This window comes from Haliotis cracherodii, unplaced genomic scaffold (assembly GCF_022045235.1).
Source record: "Haliotis cracherodii isolate W230 unplaced genomic scaffold, xgHalCrac1.p SCAF_3, whole genome shotgun sequence".
NCBI classification, from domain to species: Eukaryota; Metazoa; Mollusca; class Gastropoda; order Lepetellida; family Haliotidae; genus Haliotis; species Haliotis cracherodii.
The window spans coordinates 75,362,352-75,376,743 of NW_027266286.1; the positions used below are offsets into that span (position 1 = coordinate 75,362,352).

The 14,392-nt window shown below is 41.8% G+C and overlaps 1 protein-coding gene across 1 annotated transcript; it reads right to left on the minus strand.

The window, feature by feature from the left end:
* Positions 1-1,790: 1,790 nt before the first annotated feature.
* LOC139473665 (26S proteasome non-ATPase regulatory subunit 13-like) lies at positions 1,791-11,759 on the minus strand. Its single transcript, XM_071256361.1, has 13 exons — positions 11,549-11,759; positions 10,621-10,699; positions 9,772-9,806; positions 9,288-9,343; positions 7,839-7,882; positions 7,566-7,652; positions 6,663-6,834; positions 5,926-6,005; positions 5,461-5,586; positions 3,840-3,902; positions 3,136-3,216; positions 2,818-2,934; positions 1,791-2,589 (listed from the first exon to the last, which is right to left on the minus strand). Exons 1-13 carry the CDS (start codon positions 11,647-11,649, stop codon positions 2,494-2,496), a joined length of 1,137 nt encoding a protein of 378 aa, XP_071112462.1. The 5' UTR covers positions 11,650-11,759; the 3' UTR covers positions 1,791-2,493.
* Positions 11,760-14,392: the final 2,633 nt, after the last annotated feature.

Below are 14,392 nucleotides of genomic sequence, written 5' to 3' on the forward strand. Positions count from 1 at the left end.
GGTTATCATGGCATTCATTGCCTTTTTTTTCTTTGCAGCAATGAGTATTCTTTTTGTTTATAAAATATATGTTTATGTCTGTTTTGTTGTTATGGTCTCGGCTTCCGAAAATCAGGTGTTCCCAAACCTTTATTAAGGAGCATTTTCTGAATTCAGGGGGGGGGAGGCATAATTTCTTTACTATACTCTGGGTTGATTTGTGGTGAATTAAAAGAAATGTCTTGAAAAAAAACAAAAAAAACATGGTTAAGTGTTTGCAGGCCAAGCAACATAGCCGGATGACCAGATGAAACCAGGATAGGAGCTGGCACATGTTCAGGATTAAACTTATATTCAGTTCAGATTTGACAAACAGAGACCAACACATTCTGGTTTCATGGTTGATTACATATTCACATATATAATATTTTTTTGAGACCAGATCTAAACCACCCTCTTACGCTGGCTGTAACATTTCACTGATACCTCTATCATCAATACTGAGGTACAGACGATACTTGAATTGTCAGTTTGTGAGATCATGATAAACTATCAATAGAACAGGAAGTGATAGTCACTTACCGTAATGGCAGAAGTAGCATAGCGCAACTTGTAAGCATGACAGAACAGAGAACGTGGTGATCGAGGACGCGTACACTATGTAGAATATTACATTTTATAACCATCACTTCATTATAAACTCTCATTCTTTTCTTCTTTTTGTCAACAAGTTTTTGACTTAATAATAAATAAATGCATGAAGCAAAAGTTTTTAGAGTTGTACTTCAGTGATTTCATCATTTCTTATTATTTCTTGTGGTGTATGGCATACCAGTGGTATGTCATACCAGGCGATACTCAGCTCTACTTCTTACATCACTATTAAAACAGGCAGGGTGGAATTGCAACAGCATTCAAATGTAATCAAACATCCAGAAGGATATGATCGGAAATGAAGTGATAAAACACCAGTTGTCATGGTCGCTGCAAGTAATCTTGTCACATTTGTTGTCTTTCATTGGTTCCATAAATTGGTCGATTTGTACGTGACGGGCAACATATTAAAGAATGTTGATTCTGGTTTCAAATACGCCTATGACTGATGTTGATGTGAACATGACAGTGTCTGAGGGGTGAGTGAGTGAATGTTGTCCAACGCCACAATCATACATTCCACCTATACCATAGCACCCTGTAAATAATCAAACCCTGACTAGGCAAACCAGTGACTGAAAGCATGAGTGGCGATCTACACAATCAGTCACAGTGACAGGCATACACACAGCCTGACCACACAACCCTCATGTATGTCCATTTTTAAGGCAAATATGAGGTACTGGTGACCTAGTCTGACCCAACCAGGGTGCCTTCCACAAAGCGATCATAACGCTAAGACAAGCATAGCTCCCATACTTGAAGAAAGACTTACGGCAGTCGTAGTGCTAAGACAAGCATAGCTCCCATACTTGAGGAGAGACTTACAACATTTGTAGTGCTAAGACGACCATAGCTCCCATACTTGAGGAAAGACTTACGACAGTCGCAGAGCTACGATTGCTTTGTGGAACGGGTCTCAGGACTCATCTGCAGTTTCATTCTCAAGAAACAAACACCCAGCATATTTACCTTGCTTACAATACATTCTAAAAAGGCCAGTCATTAAGGTACAATGTTTATAATATGTATATTCCTTGCAATCACATGTTGTTTGTTAGTGAAGGGCCAGTTGAATAAGAGATAGACAACCTGCACAGGTAATCCTTCTCATACAGTGCAGACAGCAATGGCAGCAATTGAACAAGACCAGAGCATAAATAGAGAAGGTTTATTGACCTTTCATTTCAATATGGTGATGCAGACAAATACATGAACTTGGTATCAACAGAATATAACTGGAATGACAACATCATGTGTAGCAGTGGAGGTTGTTCATGTTCTACAGGCCTGACTGTTCTGGGCGTGGCATCCCAACCTAGCAGCTGTCACTCAAACATACGTTCTGCCGGATGCAATCTGAAGCTGGCGGTATTCACATCGTCATGAACTCTAAAGACCCATGTAGGGGAATTATGAAAGTATTAGGGCTAATCATTGAAAACAGAAGTGTTGACACACGAATATCCATGAAATAGTCTGTATCCATATCCAAAATCGGAATACAAATACAACTAAAATTATTGAAAATATCTGCTAATGTTGGCCACCTTTTATTACAGTATTTTGTGCTTTGTCAACAACTTCTGTCTCAAAAGCTTAAAAATAAAAGGTAAGGCGTCCTATGAAATGCTGTATGCAATACTCTTTATATCCTGTATTACAGTCGATATATCAATACTGATATTTCCCATAAGTGACAGGCCCCAAGACGTCTGCATGACTCAGTGTTGGCAGTTAGTGCCCCGACTGTACTGATGTAGTCCGCCTTCAGCACCCCGAGAGGGCCCCTCCCTGAGGAGGGAGCCATGCTACACATGATGTTGGAGTGACGATGCTGTACGTTGCGGTGTGGAGGAGCTATGTGAGGATGTCGTGAGCCCGTACCTCCACCAGTCGCTCCATCTGCTTCACATCCTCACACCACTGGTCCAGACGTGTCTTCATGCCGCAGATCTGAAACACAGGACGCCAGAACATGGGAGTGCAGGGCAGTCGGCGCTGGTAAGTGAAACATTCACCTCATTGGTTTCTACATTTTTCAATATATAGTGTCACATCCATCTAATAGATTTCATGTCGAGATCTTTCTATAGTGTCATGTCCATTTGATAGATTTCACTTCTAGATCATATCAAACTTGGTCTCATCTGTGCTATGTCTACAATGTTGTAAATACTTCACCTGTGAGATGTCGAGAACGCGTGGTTGTACCCAGGTCATATGAACTTTGCAGTCGACTTCGTCTATTGATCCTTTCACAAGGCCGAGACTCAGTGCCTTCATCACCAGCATCTCAACCTGGGGGAGAGGGGCACATGTTACTATGGTTACAAAACAGTAATTGCATGTGTGAGTCAAGTTCTGTGTGTTACCATTTATACATGTCTGACCTAACATGTTTCACCTTGGTTCTACCAAAACACGCAACTACCTACGTGTGTGTAATATTCACATGTGTCTAGCTACAGATGGGAACAAGGGAGAAGTGTCAGGGCTGACCTCATTGAGGGGAACCTTGGCCTCTTGTGCAATCTCTGCGAATGTCATCTGTCTGTTTGTTGCCGGCCTCCTGAATGTGATCTGAAACAAGCCAATCCATTACTGTCACTAACAATCATCAACATCAAGCTCCATAGCTACATCTGATGCCCAGTGTAGGGGATTTAGCAACATGCTGCAGTCAAACTAAACAACTGTTGCTCTTCCTCCGTCATGTTCGTCCCATGGTGACACAATGTCCAAGGCCGTCGAATCCCGTCAGTTATGGTATCATGTAGCGCACCAACTTGGCAAGCACACTATTTAATGGCTTGCAGATGCTGTCGTCTGCTAACATTAGTGGTGGAAACAAAGTTGCAAAGTTGCAACCATAAAATCTTAAATCTAAATCCTTTTTATTGCTGCATGGTGCTTTAACTTTAATAGTTCTGAACAAAACTATTCTTTATTAAACAGCATATGAGGATACAGCAAACCTTATTACTTAAATATATACACATTTCTTTGTCAAAAAGTTCTAATACCCTTAATTTGACATGTGCATGTATCATGCACGACTACACAAGGAAATGTATGTAACAAAAGGCAGTCCCTTACTAACACTGAGTAGAAATTGTACTACAGGCCTCTCACATCTTAATTAAGGAAACAAAATAACAATAGAGTTATCAATATGTAAGCCCACAATTCTGTGAGTGACGTACCTCCATCAGACAAAGCAGGGATATTTTCTGCCTCATGCCGACTTCATGTGCTGCCAGGTCAGCCTGCAATACACACAACAGCTTGATGTAACACCTCTCACACAACACACAACAGCTTGATGTAACACCTCTCACAACACACAACACCTTGATGTTACTCCTCTCACACAACACACAACAGCTGGATGTAACACCTCTCACAACACACAACACCTTGATGTTACATGTCTCACACAACACCTTGATGTAACACCTCTCACACAACGCACAACAGTTTGATGTAACACCTCTCACAACACACAACACCTTGATGTTACATGTCTCACACAACACCTTGATGTAACACCTCTCACACAACACACAACACCTTGATGTAACACCTCTCTCACAACACACAACAGCTTGATGTAACACCTCTCACACAACGCACAACAGTTTGATGTAACACCTCTCACAACACACAACACCTTGATGTTACATGTCTCACACAACACCTTGATGTTACACCTCTCACACAACACACAACAGCTTGATGTTACTCCTCTCACACAACAGCTTATGTTACTCCTCTCACACAACACCTTGATGTTACATGTCTCACACAACAGCTTGATGTTACACCTCTCACACAACACACAACACCTTGATGTTACACCTCTCACACAACACACAACAGCTTGATGTTACTCCTCTCACACAACACACAACAGCTGGATGTAACACCTCTCACAACACACAACACCTTGATGTAACACCTCTCACACAACGCACAACAGTTTGATGTAACACCTCTCACAACACACAACACCTTGATGTAACACCTCTCACACAACACACAACACCTTGATGTTACATGTCTCACACAACACCTTGATGTTACACCTCTCACACAACACACAACAGCTTGATGTTACTCCTCTCACACAACAGCTTGATGTTACTCCTCTCACACAACACCTTGATGTTACATGTCTCACACAACAGCTTGATGTTACACCTCTCACACAACACACAACACCTTGATGTTACACCTCTCACACAACACACAACAGCTTGATGTTACTCCTCTCACACAACACACAACAGCTGGATGTAACACCTCTCACAACACACAACACCTTGATGTAACACCTCTCACACAACGCACAACAGTTTGATGTAACACCTCTCACAACACACAACACCTTGATGTAACACCTCTCACACAACACACAACACCTTGATGTAACACCTCTCTCACAACACACAACAGCTTGATGTAACACCTCTCACACAACAGCTTGATGTTACTCCTCTCACACAACAGCTTGATGTTACTCCTCTCACACAACACCTTGATGTGTCATGTCACACAACAGCTTGATGTTAATCCTGTAAGACAACCCACAACAGCTTGATGTAACTCCTGTAAGACAGCACACAACAGCTTGATGTTACTCCTCTCACACAACAGCTTGATGTTACTCCTCTCACACAACACCTTGATGTTACGTCTCACACAACACCTTGATGTTACATGTCTCACACAGCACACAACAGCTTGATGTTGAATTCTTAGAAGTCACACTTAGTGTGTGGAAAAGAGACATGTTTGTAACATCCTGTAAAAGAAGACACTTACCTGTGTCTGCCACTGTTTCTTGAGGTCATCAAATTTGGCAATATTGCCACTGTTAAAGGCATATAGAAGATCTACCAGCCATCCTCGCTCTGTACCTTTCAGTGTCTCCAGGATAGGGTGAGCTAACTGTAGCAGAAAAAACATATCACTCATACATGGAATGGAGAACCGCACACCTCTCAGTTTCACTGTAATCACAAGTCCAATACTCCAGAAGCTGAATACCTTGACTCAATGACAGATTACTGGACAGGTCACTGGTCAAGTTTACAGACCTATAGTGAGAGGTGAGCTGGTGACCTATGATGTTCAATGTTCCGAAATTTCACTTAAATTTCTATAGAATTCTTGGACTTGTCTGACAGTCTGATATGTGTTCTTGTGGTCAGTGATAAAGTCCCTACAAAGCATCTGACAAATGTTGTCTGAGACTCCAACAGCTACAGGTATTGTAGAAAAGCTCACCAGTTCTCCAAAGTTGTACACTCCATCCCCCAAGACAGCCGCCAGCCCCAGATTGAAGGCTCTCTCTACCTGCTCCCCAGCTGTAACAAACAAACAACTAATTGATATTTATAATATCATGTCTAACAATCTAAGGTTTATCAAAATATGTGTCCTTATATGTGAGCAATACATGAGCCAGCACATGTTTCAGAGTGAGATACATCCCTGTAAATACACCTGTCATCAATACAATACTAACTAGGCATACTAGCAGTTCAAACTCATCACTTTTAATAGAAAGTATCACAAAACAGTTTGCATAGGAGACCTAGAAGGGTCAATGACTCACCTGCTATATCTGCCAGGTCGGTGGAGGCCGGTGGTACCGAGAGGGGTCAAGGACGTACCTGCTATATCTGCCAGGTCGGAGGAGTTTGGTGGTACCTAGAGGGGTCAAGGACTCACCTGCTATATCTGCCAGGTCGAAGGAGTTTGGTGGTACCTAGAGGGGTCAAGGAATCACCTGCTATATCTGCCAGGTCGGAGGAGTCTGGTGGTACCGAGAGGGATCAAGGACTCACCTGCTATATCTGCCAGGTCGGTGGAGGCCGGTGGTACCGAGAGGGGTCAAGGACTCACCTGCTATATCTGCCAGGTCGGAGGAGTCTGGAGGTACCGAGAGGGGTCAAGGACTCACCTGCTATATCTGCCAGGTCGGAGGAGTCTGGTGGTACCTAGAGGGGTCAAGGACTCACCTGCTATATCTGCCAGGTCGGTGCAGCCAAGGTATCGCAGAGCCTCCTTGTAGTATTCGGCATGGTTCCCCATCAGCTTGTGGTAATTACTGGACAGTTCATAGAAGCGACTGTGGACCGATGTCACACCATGTAGAGCATCCAAGATGCCCTTGCATTCCTCCACAAGCACCTGCACACCATCATACAATTGTAAACTCACCATAGACTCTAGGTGTGCTATCTATTGAGGACTGTAGCTTTGCATGTGCTTACAAAAGACTGTAGCTTTGCAAGTGCTTACAAAATTAAACAAAGTATTTGTGTTATAATACAGTCCTTTGAAATGTGATGACTTGCATCCATAAATCAATAATGATACTATGGACAGAATATCGGGTTACCATTCACTGACACAACTTCACCTGAGTAAAGACACAAGTCACAAGCTGTGTATCAAATACTTTCTCTGGACTAGATTCAACCCCTGAAGATCGGGGTAGAGTAGATCTACAGCAACCCATGGCTTGCCGTAATAGGCAACTATGCTTGACGTAAGAGGCGACTAACGGGATCGGGTGGTCAGGCTCACTGACTTGGTTGATGCATGTCATCAGATACCAATTGCGTGGATCGATGCTCATGATGTCAATCACTGGATTGTTTGGTCAAGACTCGATTATTTACAGACCGCCATCATATAGCTGGAATATTGCTGAGTGTGGCATTAAACAAACAATCAAACAAAACAAATCTGGACCAGATTCACATCAGCTACCAAAACTAACATTATCATCATGGTCTGAGCTAAACAAAATTCAGTCTACAAGCTTGAACATAAAACTTCTTTTCAAAAGGTTAGTCTTTAGATGACGATTACTATGAAATATTAGCCTAACCAATCAGAATTATGTTTGGCCTGACCTTGGTGCCGTCGAAGTCTTTGTTCTTCAGTTTGGCCATGCCCATGGTGGTGATACACAGAACCTTGGCCTCATCACTGCTCTTCACCTGGAATACACACCAACTCATCACACATCACGTCACTGTATCACAGGTCATCACATTACTACATCACCATGCTCTTTGTGCGAAACATTCCAGAACCAACATCTTGTTTAGCTCTTCATATACTGCAAGCTGTAACAACACACAGCGGCTTACATACAAACAAAGGTGAGAGTTCTAAATAACTACCTTGTCTTTGATTTTCTCCAGAAATTCTATAGCTGCTTTTGGATCTGAAACAAAGGAAACAAAGTTGAGTGAGTGAGTGATTCCGAGTTGGGTTGAATGCTGCTGGGAACTGTATGTCAGTTGTATCAAGGCGTATACTGTGTATCAGCCCAAAGTGACGCAGGTCTCAGATGTTTACTACTGTTTGTTTATGCATACAATAGTCTTCTTAGGGGAAATTCAATGATCTAGATATTGTCTAGTTCAGCCACATCTTTTTGACGACAGATGACTGTACATACATACAGTAAAGTGCCGTTAATCCAACATGGTTGGTTGCATATGAGTATGTTGGATTAACGAACATGTCGGATAAACGAAATTAAGTAGTATCAACGTTTGTGTTTGAAAATCGGACAACCACACGATAGATAGAGATACCAACAATAATAAAAAACTGAAATATTCATATTGTTACGTTACATTGTTAAAGGAATATGTTTTCTAAATAAGCAACCTCTAAAGCTTAACACAAAACAACTGTTACTGACTGTATGACGTATTCAAAATACTTTAAAAAGCATAGTCTGAAATAGAAGTCGCCAGTTTCAAACTGATACCGTACAGCTTAAGAAAGCTGCTTTCTTAATGGCTAATGTTGACTTCCTGTTAGTCATTTCATTGGTCGGTCATAGTTTGCGACAGGTTGTTCTGACGTGACCTGCAATGTGATGTCCTCGGCGAAAGCGAGAACTTGTATCTAATTTTAATGAGATTGAAGTAACCTAAGCATGTGATTGATCCTGTTTCTTTATTTAAAGCATTAATTGTTTAATGTTAAGCAAGCTTATCTCTGCAGCCATTGTAATATGCAGCTACCACCCGCTCATCTCGCATCAAAACACAGACTGTGTACTCGCAGGAAGATGACCACGGAGTACGCTGATCAATGTGTCAGATAACTAGAATGATTAATGAGCGATTTCAGTAATTCGTTGCAAATTAGGTGTGTCAGAGTCGGAGCGCGAGGCTATCGGATTAACGGGTCTAAATAGAACTGATTTGATTGGTTCCCAGCATTTGTGTCGGATAAAGCCGATTGTCAGATTAATGAGTATTGGATTAACAAGACTTGACTGTATATATGATGAGTGAGTGAGTGTTATTTAACACCTCAGTCAGCAACACCACTGTAAATAATCAAGTATGGACCAGGCAAAACAGTTACTGACAGAATGAGGAGCGATCCATGGGGTACTTGACCTGTATCACCCAGCCTGTCCATCCAATCCTCAGCTTAGTTGTTTGGCAGGACAATCACGAGGTGCCAGCTATTCCAACATCAGCATAAGTATGTGAGTGCCACATGTATACTAGTACATGTATGGGTGTATTGGATAAAACCCATTGCTGTAATCTTGACAACAGACAGGGATACAAGCAGCCCTAACAGCTGATAAATGTGCATACCTGTTATCTGGCGCACGATGAAGATAGAGATCTCCATGAGAGCCAAGGGGTTGATCCTGAAACAAAGAAAGCAGTGAAGCAGCAGAGCTGTAGTCGGTACGGTGAGTGAGTGAGTGAGGAGCCAGTCTATAGACCAGCAAGGTTCAGCAATATGTAAGCCATGTCAGTGATGGGGACCCCGTGTACAGGATACATGGACTGTATCCAGACTTGACACCCAGTCATAGGTGGGACGGGCACCTACTTGAACCACATGGCTATGTGACAGCCTTCTGTGTACTATAATAAGGGCTTCTTGTCATGCCAAGACTCAACAGTAATAGAATTAAGTACAACAGGGAATTTTCATGCATATTTTTATTATCTCAAAGTTGAAGAAATCGAGCAGTTTCTCTTTATTCACTTACATAATAAAAGTTCTACAACTTGTACAAATACATATGAACATTTCATCTGAAAGATGTATTTAATGAAATATTCTTACCTATGTTCAAAATCTGCAAGGAAGTTTTCGTACAGCTGGAAGTAAACCCAAGTGGTGGTTATTATGAATTATACAATATAGTGATGAGACAAAGTAATTCCTATGGCCATGTCATCATTTACATTACTCCATTGAACATGCTCAACTTAGGACACTGTACATCATTACAAGCTAACACGTGTGGCAAGCAGACATTACAGAGTGTGTCATTATTGGCAATCAGTAGCCTTGTACAATATATTAGTACATACTTAGTTACAATAAAGGGAATCATAATCACTTGGTGGAAATTCCACATTATTCTGATTACATCATAGTCTTGATGTGACGTCATCAGAGTATATTTCCGTTGTAAACCTATCCAAATTCACATGTTGATATTAATCATGGCCATGGTTCTTACTGGTGGTTGGTGAAGTTTTGTGTTCGCCTAGGAACAATGCTGCTTAACACAACAGCTGTGCTGCTCAATACTACAGCCAATTCTACAGACCACTAGACTTTACATCTTTTATCTATCCCTACCAAGGCAGATATTCCACGGATAGTAGATTTCCAATGTCAACTAAACATACACAAATGGTCTCTAGCCTTGATGAATTGTTATGCTTAACAGACAACTTGACTTATCTTATCTTCTATACAAGAGATCCAAAAGTAAATTTTAGAGTGTACTTTTCACAACAAAGATTGGAAAACTCCCCTAGTGGCTACAACATGTACAAGTCTATGTGACACTTCATTGTTCATCACTGTTCACTGAGGATGTTGTAGTCATTCAATGTGGTAAAGAATCAAAACAAAAACACATATGACCTTGAAGCTTTTGTATGAGTATAACCTGCCTACCCGCAACAGTCCATCTCCTTTGGTGAAGACTGGATTCTTTACAAATTCCAAGAGTTCCAGAGTCAACTGATGCCACAGTCTGAAGAAGAAAAATATAATATACATGGCATGTATATGTAAATAATGTGAACTTCATTATCAATAAGGAAGAGAATGTATGGATGTCAACTTCTTTATTATGAGGAACACACTATTTCGGAGAATACACTTACTCCTTCATCAGGTGAATGAATGCCATGAGGCAGAGAGCATATATTCTGAAACATTGTGTTCCTCATAATAAAGAAGTTGACATCCATATAGGCGTAATAATATGATAATATAGGTTAATCCAATCCTTGGTCGTGGTTGTGATTAGTACATAATTGAAGGTACACTAGAATATCAAATTTCCAGTGTAGCCTATTCATGGTAATCCAGTTGTTCTGTGCACATGGTGTCGAAACACATTCGTAAGGTTCTTGAAACCTAAGTAAACTCTTCCTTGCTGGTCACAATACATTAGTTTTTATTTTCAAATATGGCCTGCACACATCTCAGAATGTTGGATTCCTTGTGCCTTGGTCACCAGAGTGATTGGTGGATTGTTTGTTGCTTAATGCGACAGAGGAACTGTTATCGTCTTACATTAATTATCGTTCATCATCATGATCATCTTTCAAAGGGGCTCTTCCAAAGTTGGCCGAACTAGACCACATCATCACATCCTATTGTATGAAGTATGAACTCAAGCAGCCCAAACTCAATTAGGACCCCTCAATTATTAATCAGGGCACTAACTTGAATTTTAATGTGGTTTAGAGTTCCGAACTTCACACAATAAGATTTCCTCGTATACGTGATAAGCCGGTGCTACGAAAATAATGATAAAACTTGGAACAACCTCGGGGTGTGTGTGAGATCTGGTCAACCAATCATTTGGACTTACTTTTTGTTATATAGTTCTTCAAGCGTTCCCCATTCTGTGGCGACATCGCCAGTGCTTTTACGCTGTTGTTCAGCTAAGAATGCTCCGACGTCCCTCGGCATGTTGATCAACTCGAAGCGTGAATAGCAGATTTGGGTTAAGAAGTATCTGATAGACAACTATTTCTGTATGCTAACAAGATGAAACAGTCTAAACAGTTTCTCTCTTACTCAAGTGATCTTAATATTAGTTAGTTTTCTAAACTTAAATAACATACTAATACACTATTTAGAAAACGAAAAACTAATAATAATTTACTAGATTACATGTACATCATTCTTTCTATTACAATGAGTCGTTTAACAATTATTTGTGCTTATGCGTCTTCAGAGAAGAGCCTTAAAGGGAGGCCACTCTCCAAATGCCCGCGAAAAGAAGCACTTGTAAAAGCTTCATTTGTCAATCAATGGTTGTGTGCAGATTGGGGCAGTTCAACGCGTTTTACATATGTTATTTACACTCTAGCTTGCTTACAGATTTGTGACTATTTGGTTCCTCAAGGAAAGAAAATATTAACCGGGTTGGACAACAGCATGTATCAGAAGAAAACGACGAAATGAGTTTAACGGCTAAAATTATATGACAGATGTTTATAGAATGTTGAAATTTCGTCGTTTTGTTAAGTTGAATGTAAATATGGAGACAAGCATGGATTTCAACTTGCTGATACGAAACTGTAATTTAATACGGGTTCAAGACAAAATAGCAAACATTTAGGGATAAAGTCTTTGATAGACATTTAGAAATGGGAAGAACATGAATACATGAAACTTTTCATGGATAGCAAATTCGTTTATTCTTCGTCAAGACGTTTCAGAGCTACTTCTTGCTCCTTCATCAGGTGCATGCTGAGTAAGTGCCTAGACGTAATATATATTTATATAAAGCAGGATATTTTTACACGACACAAAGTGGGATTAATGTACAAAGACAACAATATAATGACGAAGCCAATGAGATTAACGGGAGAGGTGTAGCGATGACAAGGATCTGGCTAGTGTGACACAAGCAACAAGGCAATCAAGGTGTCCATTGTGGCTGATGATGTGTATATAGAACAGTGGAGTACACACTGGGTAGGTAGATACCTTGGTCTCTGTTAAGGGCTGGTTTCTTTCTTTGGATTTCGATGCTTTCTTGAAGTTTCCTCTTTTTCCGGGAGCGAGGGTGGCCCAGTCGTCCAAGGTGCCGCAATTCGATGTGCAGAGTTGCGTCCCTTGGGCACGCCAGAAACCTATGAATCCCGGTTCGCCCCGATTATGTTTCTAGGTTTGTCAGCACCGTACCCGTGCTCGTGGGTTTCACCGAAGTTATAAACACCTAAGACCTGCATCACTTCGGGCTTTCCTCCAACATTAAGCTGACACGCCGTGATATAACTGGAATACTGTTAAAAGCGGCGTTAAACCCAACTCACTCACTCATTCCTCTTTTTCTGGTCTCTGTTCAGGGCTGGTTTCTTTCTTTGGATTTCGATGTTTTCTTGAAGTTTCCTCTTTTTCCAATGACTGATGTTGGTATGGAGAGTCTTAGTTTGTGGCCAGGACATATGGTGGTCAGAATGTTTTATGAGATTTCATGTCAGATTTTTCAACAGAGGTCTTTTGTTCTTTTATTTGTGTCCACAGTTGCCATATCGCATTCACACGTTTTGGGATGGACTGGGTGGGACCTTTACCATTGGCGTGTATCATTTTTATCAGTGTCCTGACGGAAGTGAAAGTCGCGTCTATGTTGGCTGTTTGGGTGAGCAGCCTCCTGATCTTGTGACTGGTAGGGCCTTGGTATGGGATGCCGGCGAGGATGGGTGATGGGGTTGGTGAGCAGTCGGGAGACTGGTAGGGCCTTGGTATGGGATGCCGACGAGGATGGGTGATGGGGCTGGTTTGGAGAGCAGTCGGGAGACTGGTAGGGCCTTGGTATGGGATGCCGGCGAGGATAGGTGATGGGGCTGGTTTCGAGTTCGAAACGAGATCATTTTGCCTCGTTTCTTAGGTTTTCCATATGTTTTTCTATACCAGATGTTTGGGATATCCATTGAGGGCCATGCATGTGTGTTTAAGATGATGAATGTCTTTGTTGAGACTGTACGAATTGCAGATGGCTATGGCTCGTCGGGTGAGGGTGCAATTATGGCTTGTCTGATCTGAGGATTGTAGTAATGAATGTACTGGTCCGTGTGCATGGGTTTGCGGTAGACAAGTCATTAAGTGTGATATCCCGACTGGTGGAACGATATCGGCAAACGGGTGGGGTTCAGATTAGGGTGGGTAGAGGAAGGCCTATAAAGACAACACCCAGGCAGAATCGACATGTTCGCAACATTGTGTTGAGGAAATTCTTTTTCTGCACCTACGCTGTACAGATGGTAGACAACGTGGAGAGGGTACTATACCCGGCAGCAGTCCAAGAGCACGACACGTACGGTGGTAGACAGCTTCGTGGTCTGGGGCGGCATCACATACGACGACAGGACGGATCTGATGATCATGTCAACGTTATGTGGACCAAATTGTACGTCCAGTGGTCATACCATTTGCCCAACACACGTCCCCACAGAGTTCGTGTTGCGATCGACTGTCTGAGGCAGCAAGGTGTCACATTAATGCCTAGCGCCAGGCAGGGTGACAACAGCTTCCACGTTTAAACGTCTTTTGGCATGACGCGACCATGGGATCGAACCACCGACTTTCCGTTCTCTGGGCAGCTGTTGTGTCCACTAGACCACGGAGGGGGTCTGATGTGGCCCGAGTGCTGCTGAAAGCGGCGTTAGACCCTACTATAACGATTCCGTTATTATTCTAA

Excerpts from the sequence above, each read along its gene's own strand:
- LOC139473665 (XM_071256361.1), bottom strand. The coding sequence starts at position 11,649 with ATGCCGAGGGACGTCGGAGCATTCTTAGCTGAACAACAGCGTAAAAGC. Across the intron at positions 7,883-9,287 it reads CATCGTGCGCCAGATAACAG|ATCCAAAAGCAGCTATAGAA; the intron begins GTATGCACATTT and ends CCTTTGTTTCAG. Across the intron at positions 6,835-7,565 it reads AAGACTTCGACGGCACCAAG|GTGCTTGTGGAGGAATGCAA; the intron begins GTCAGGCCAAAC and ends GATGGTGTGCAG.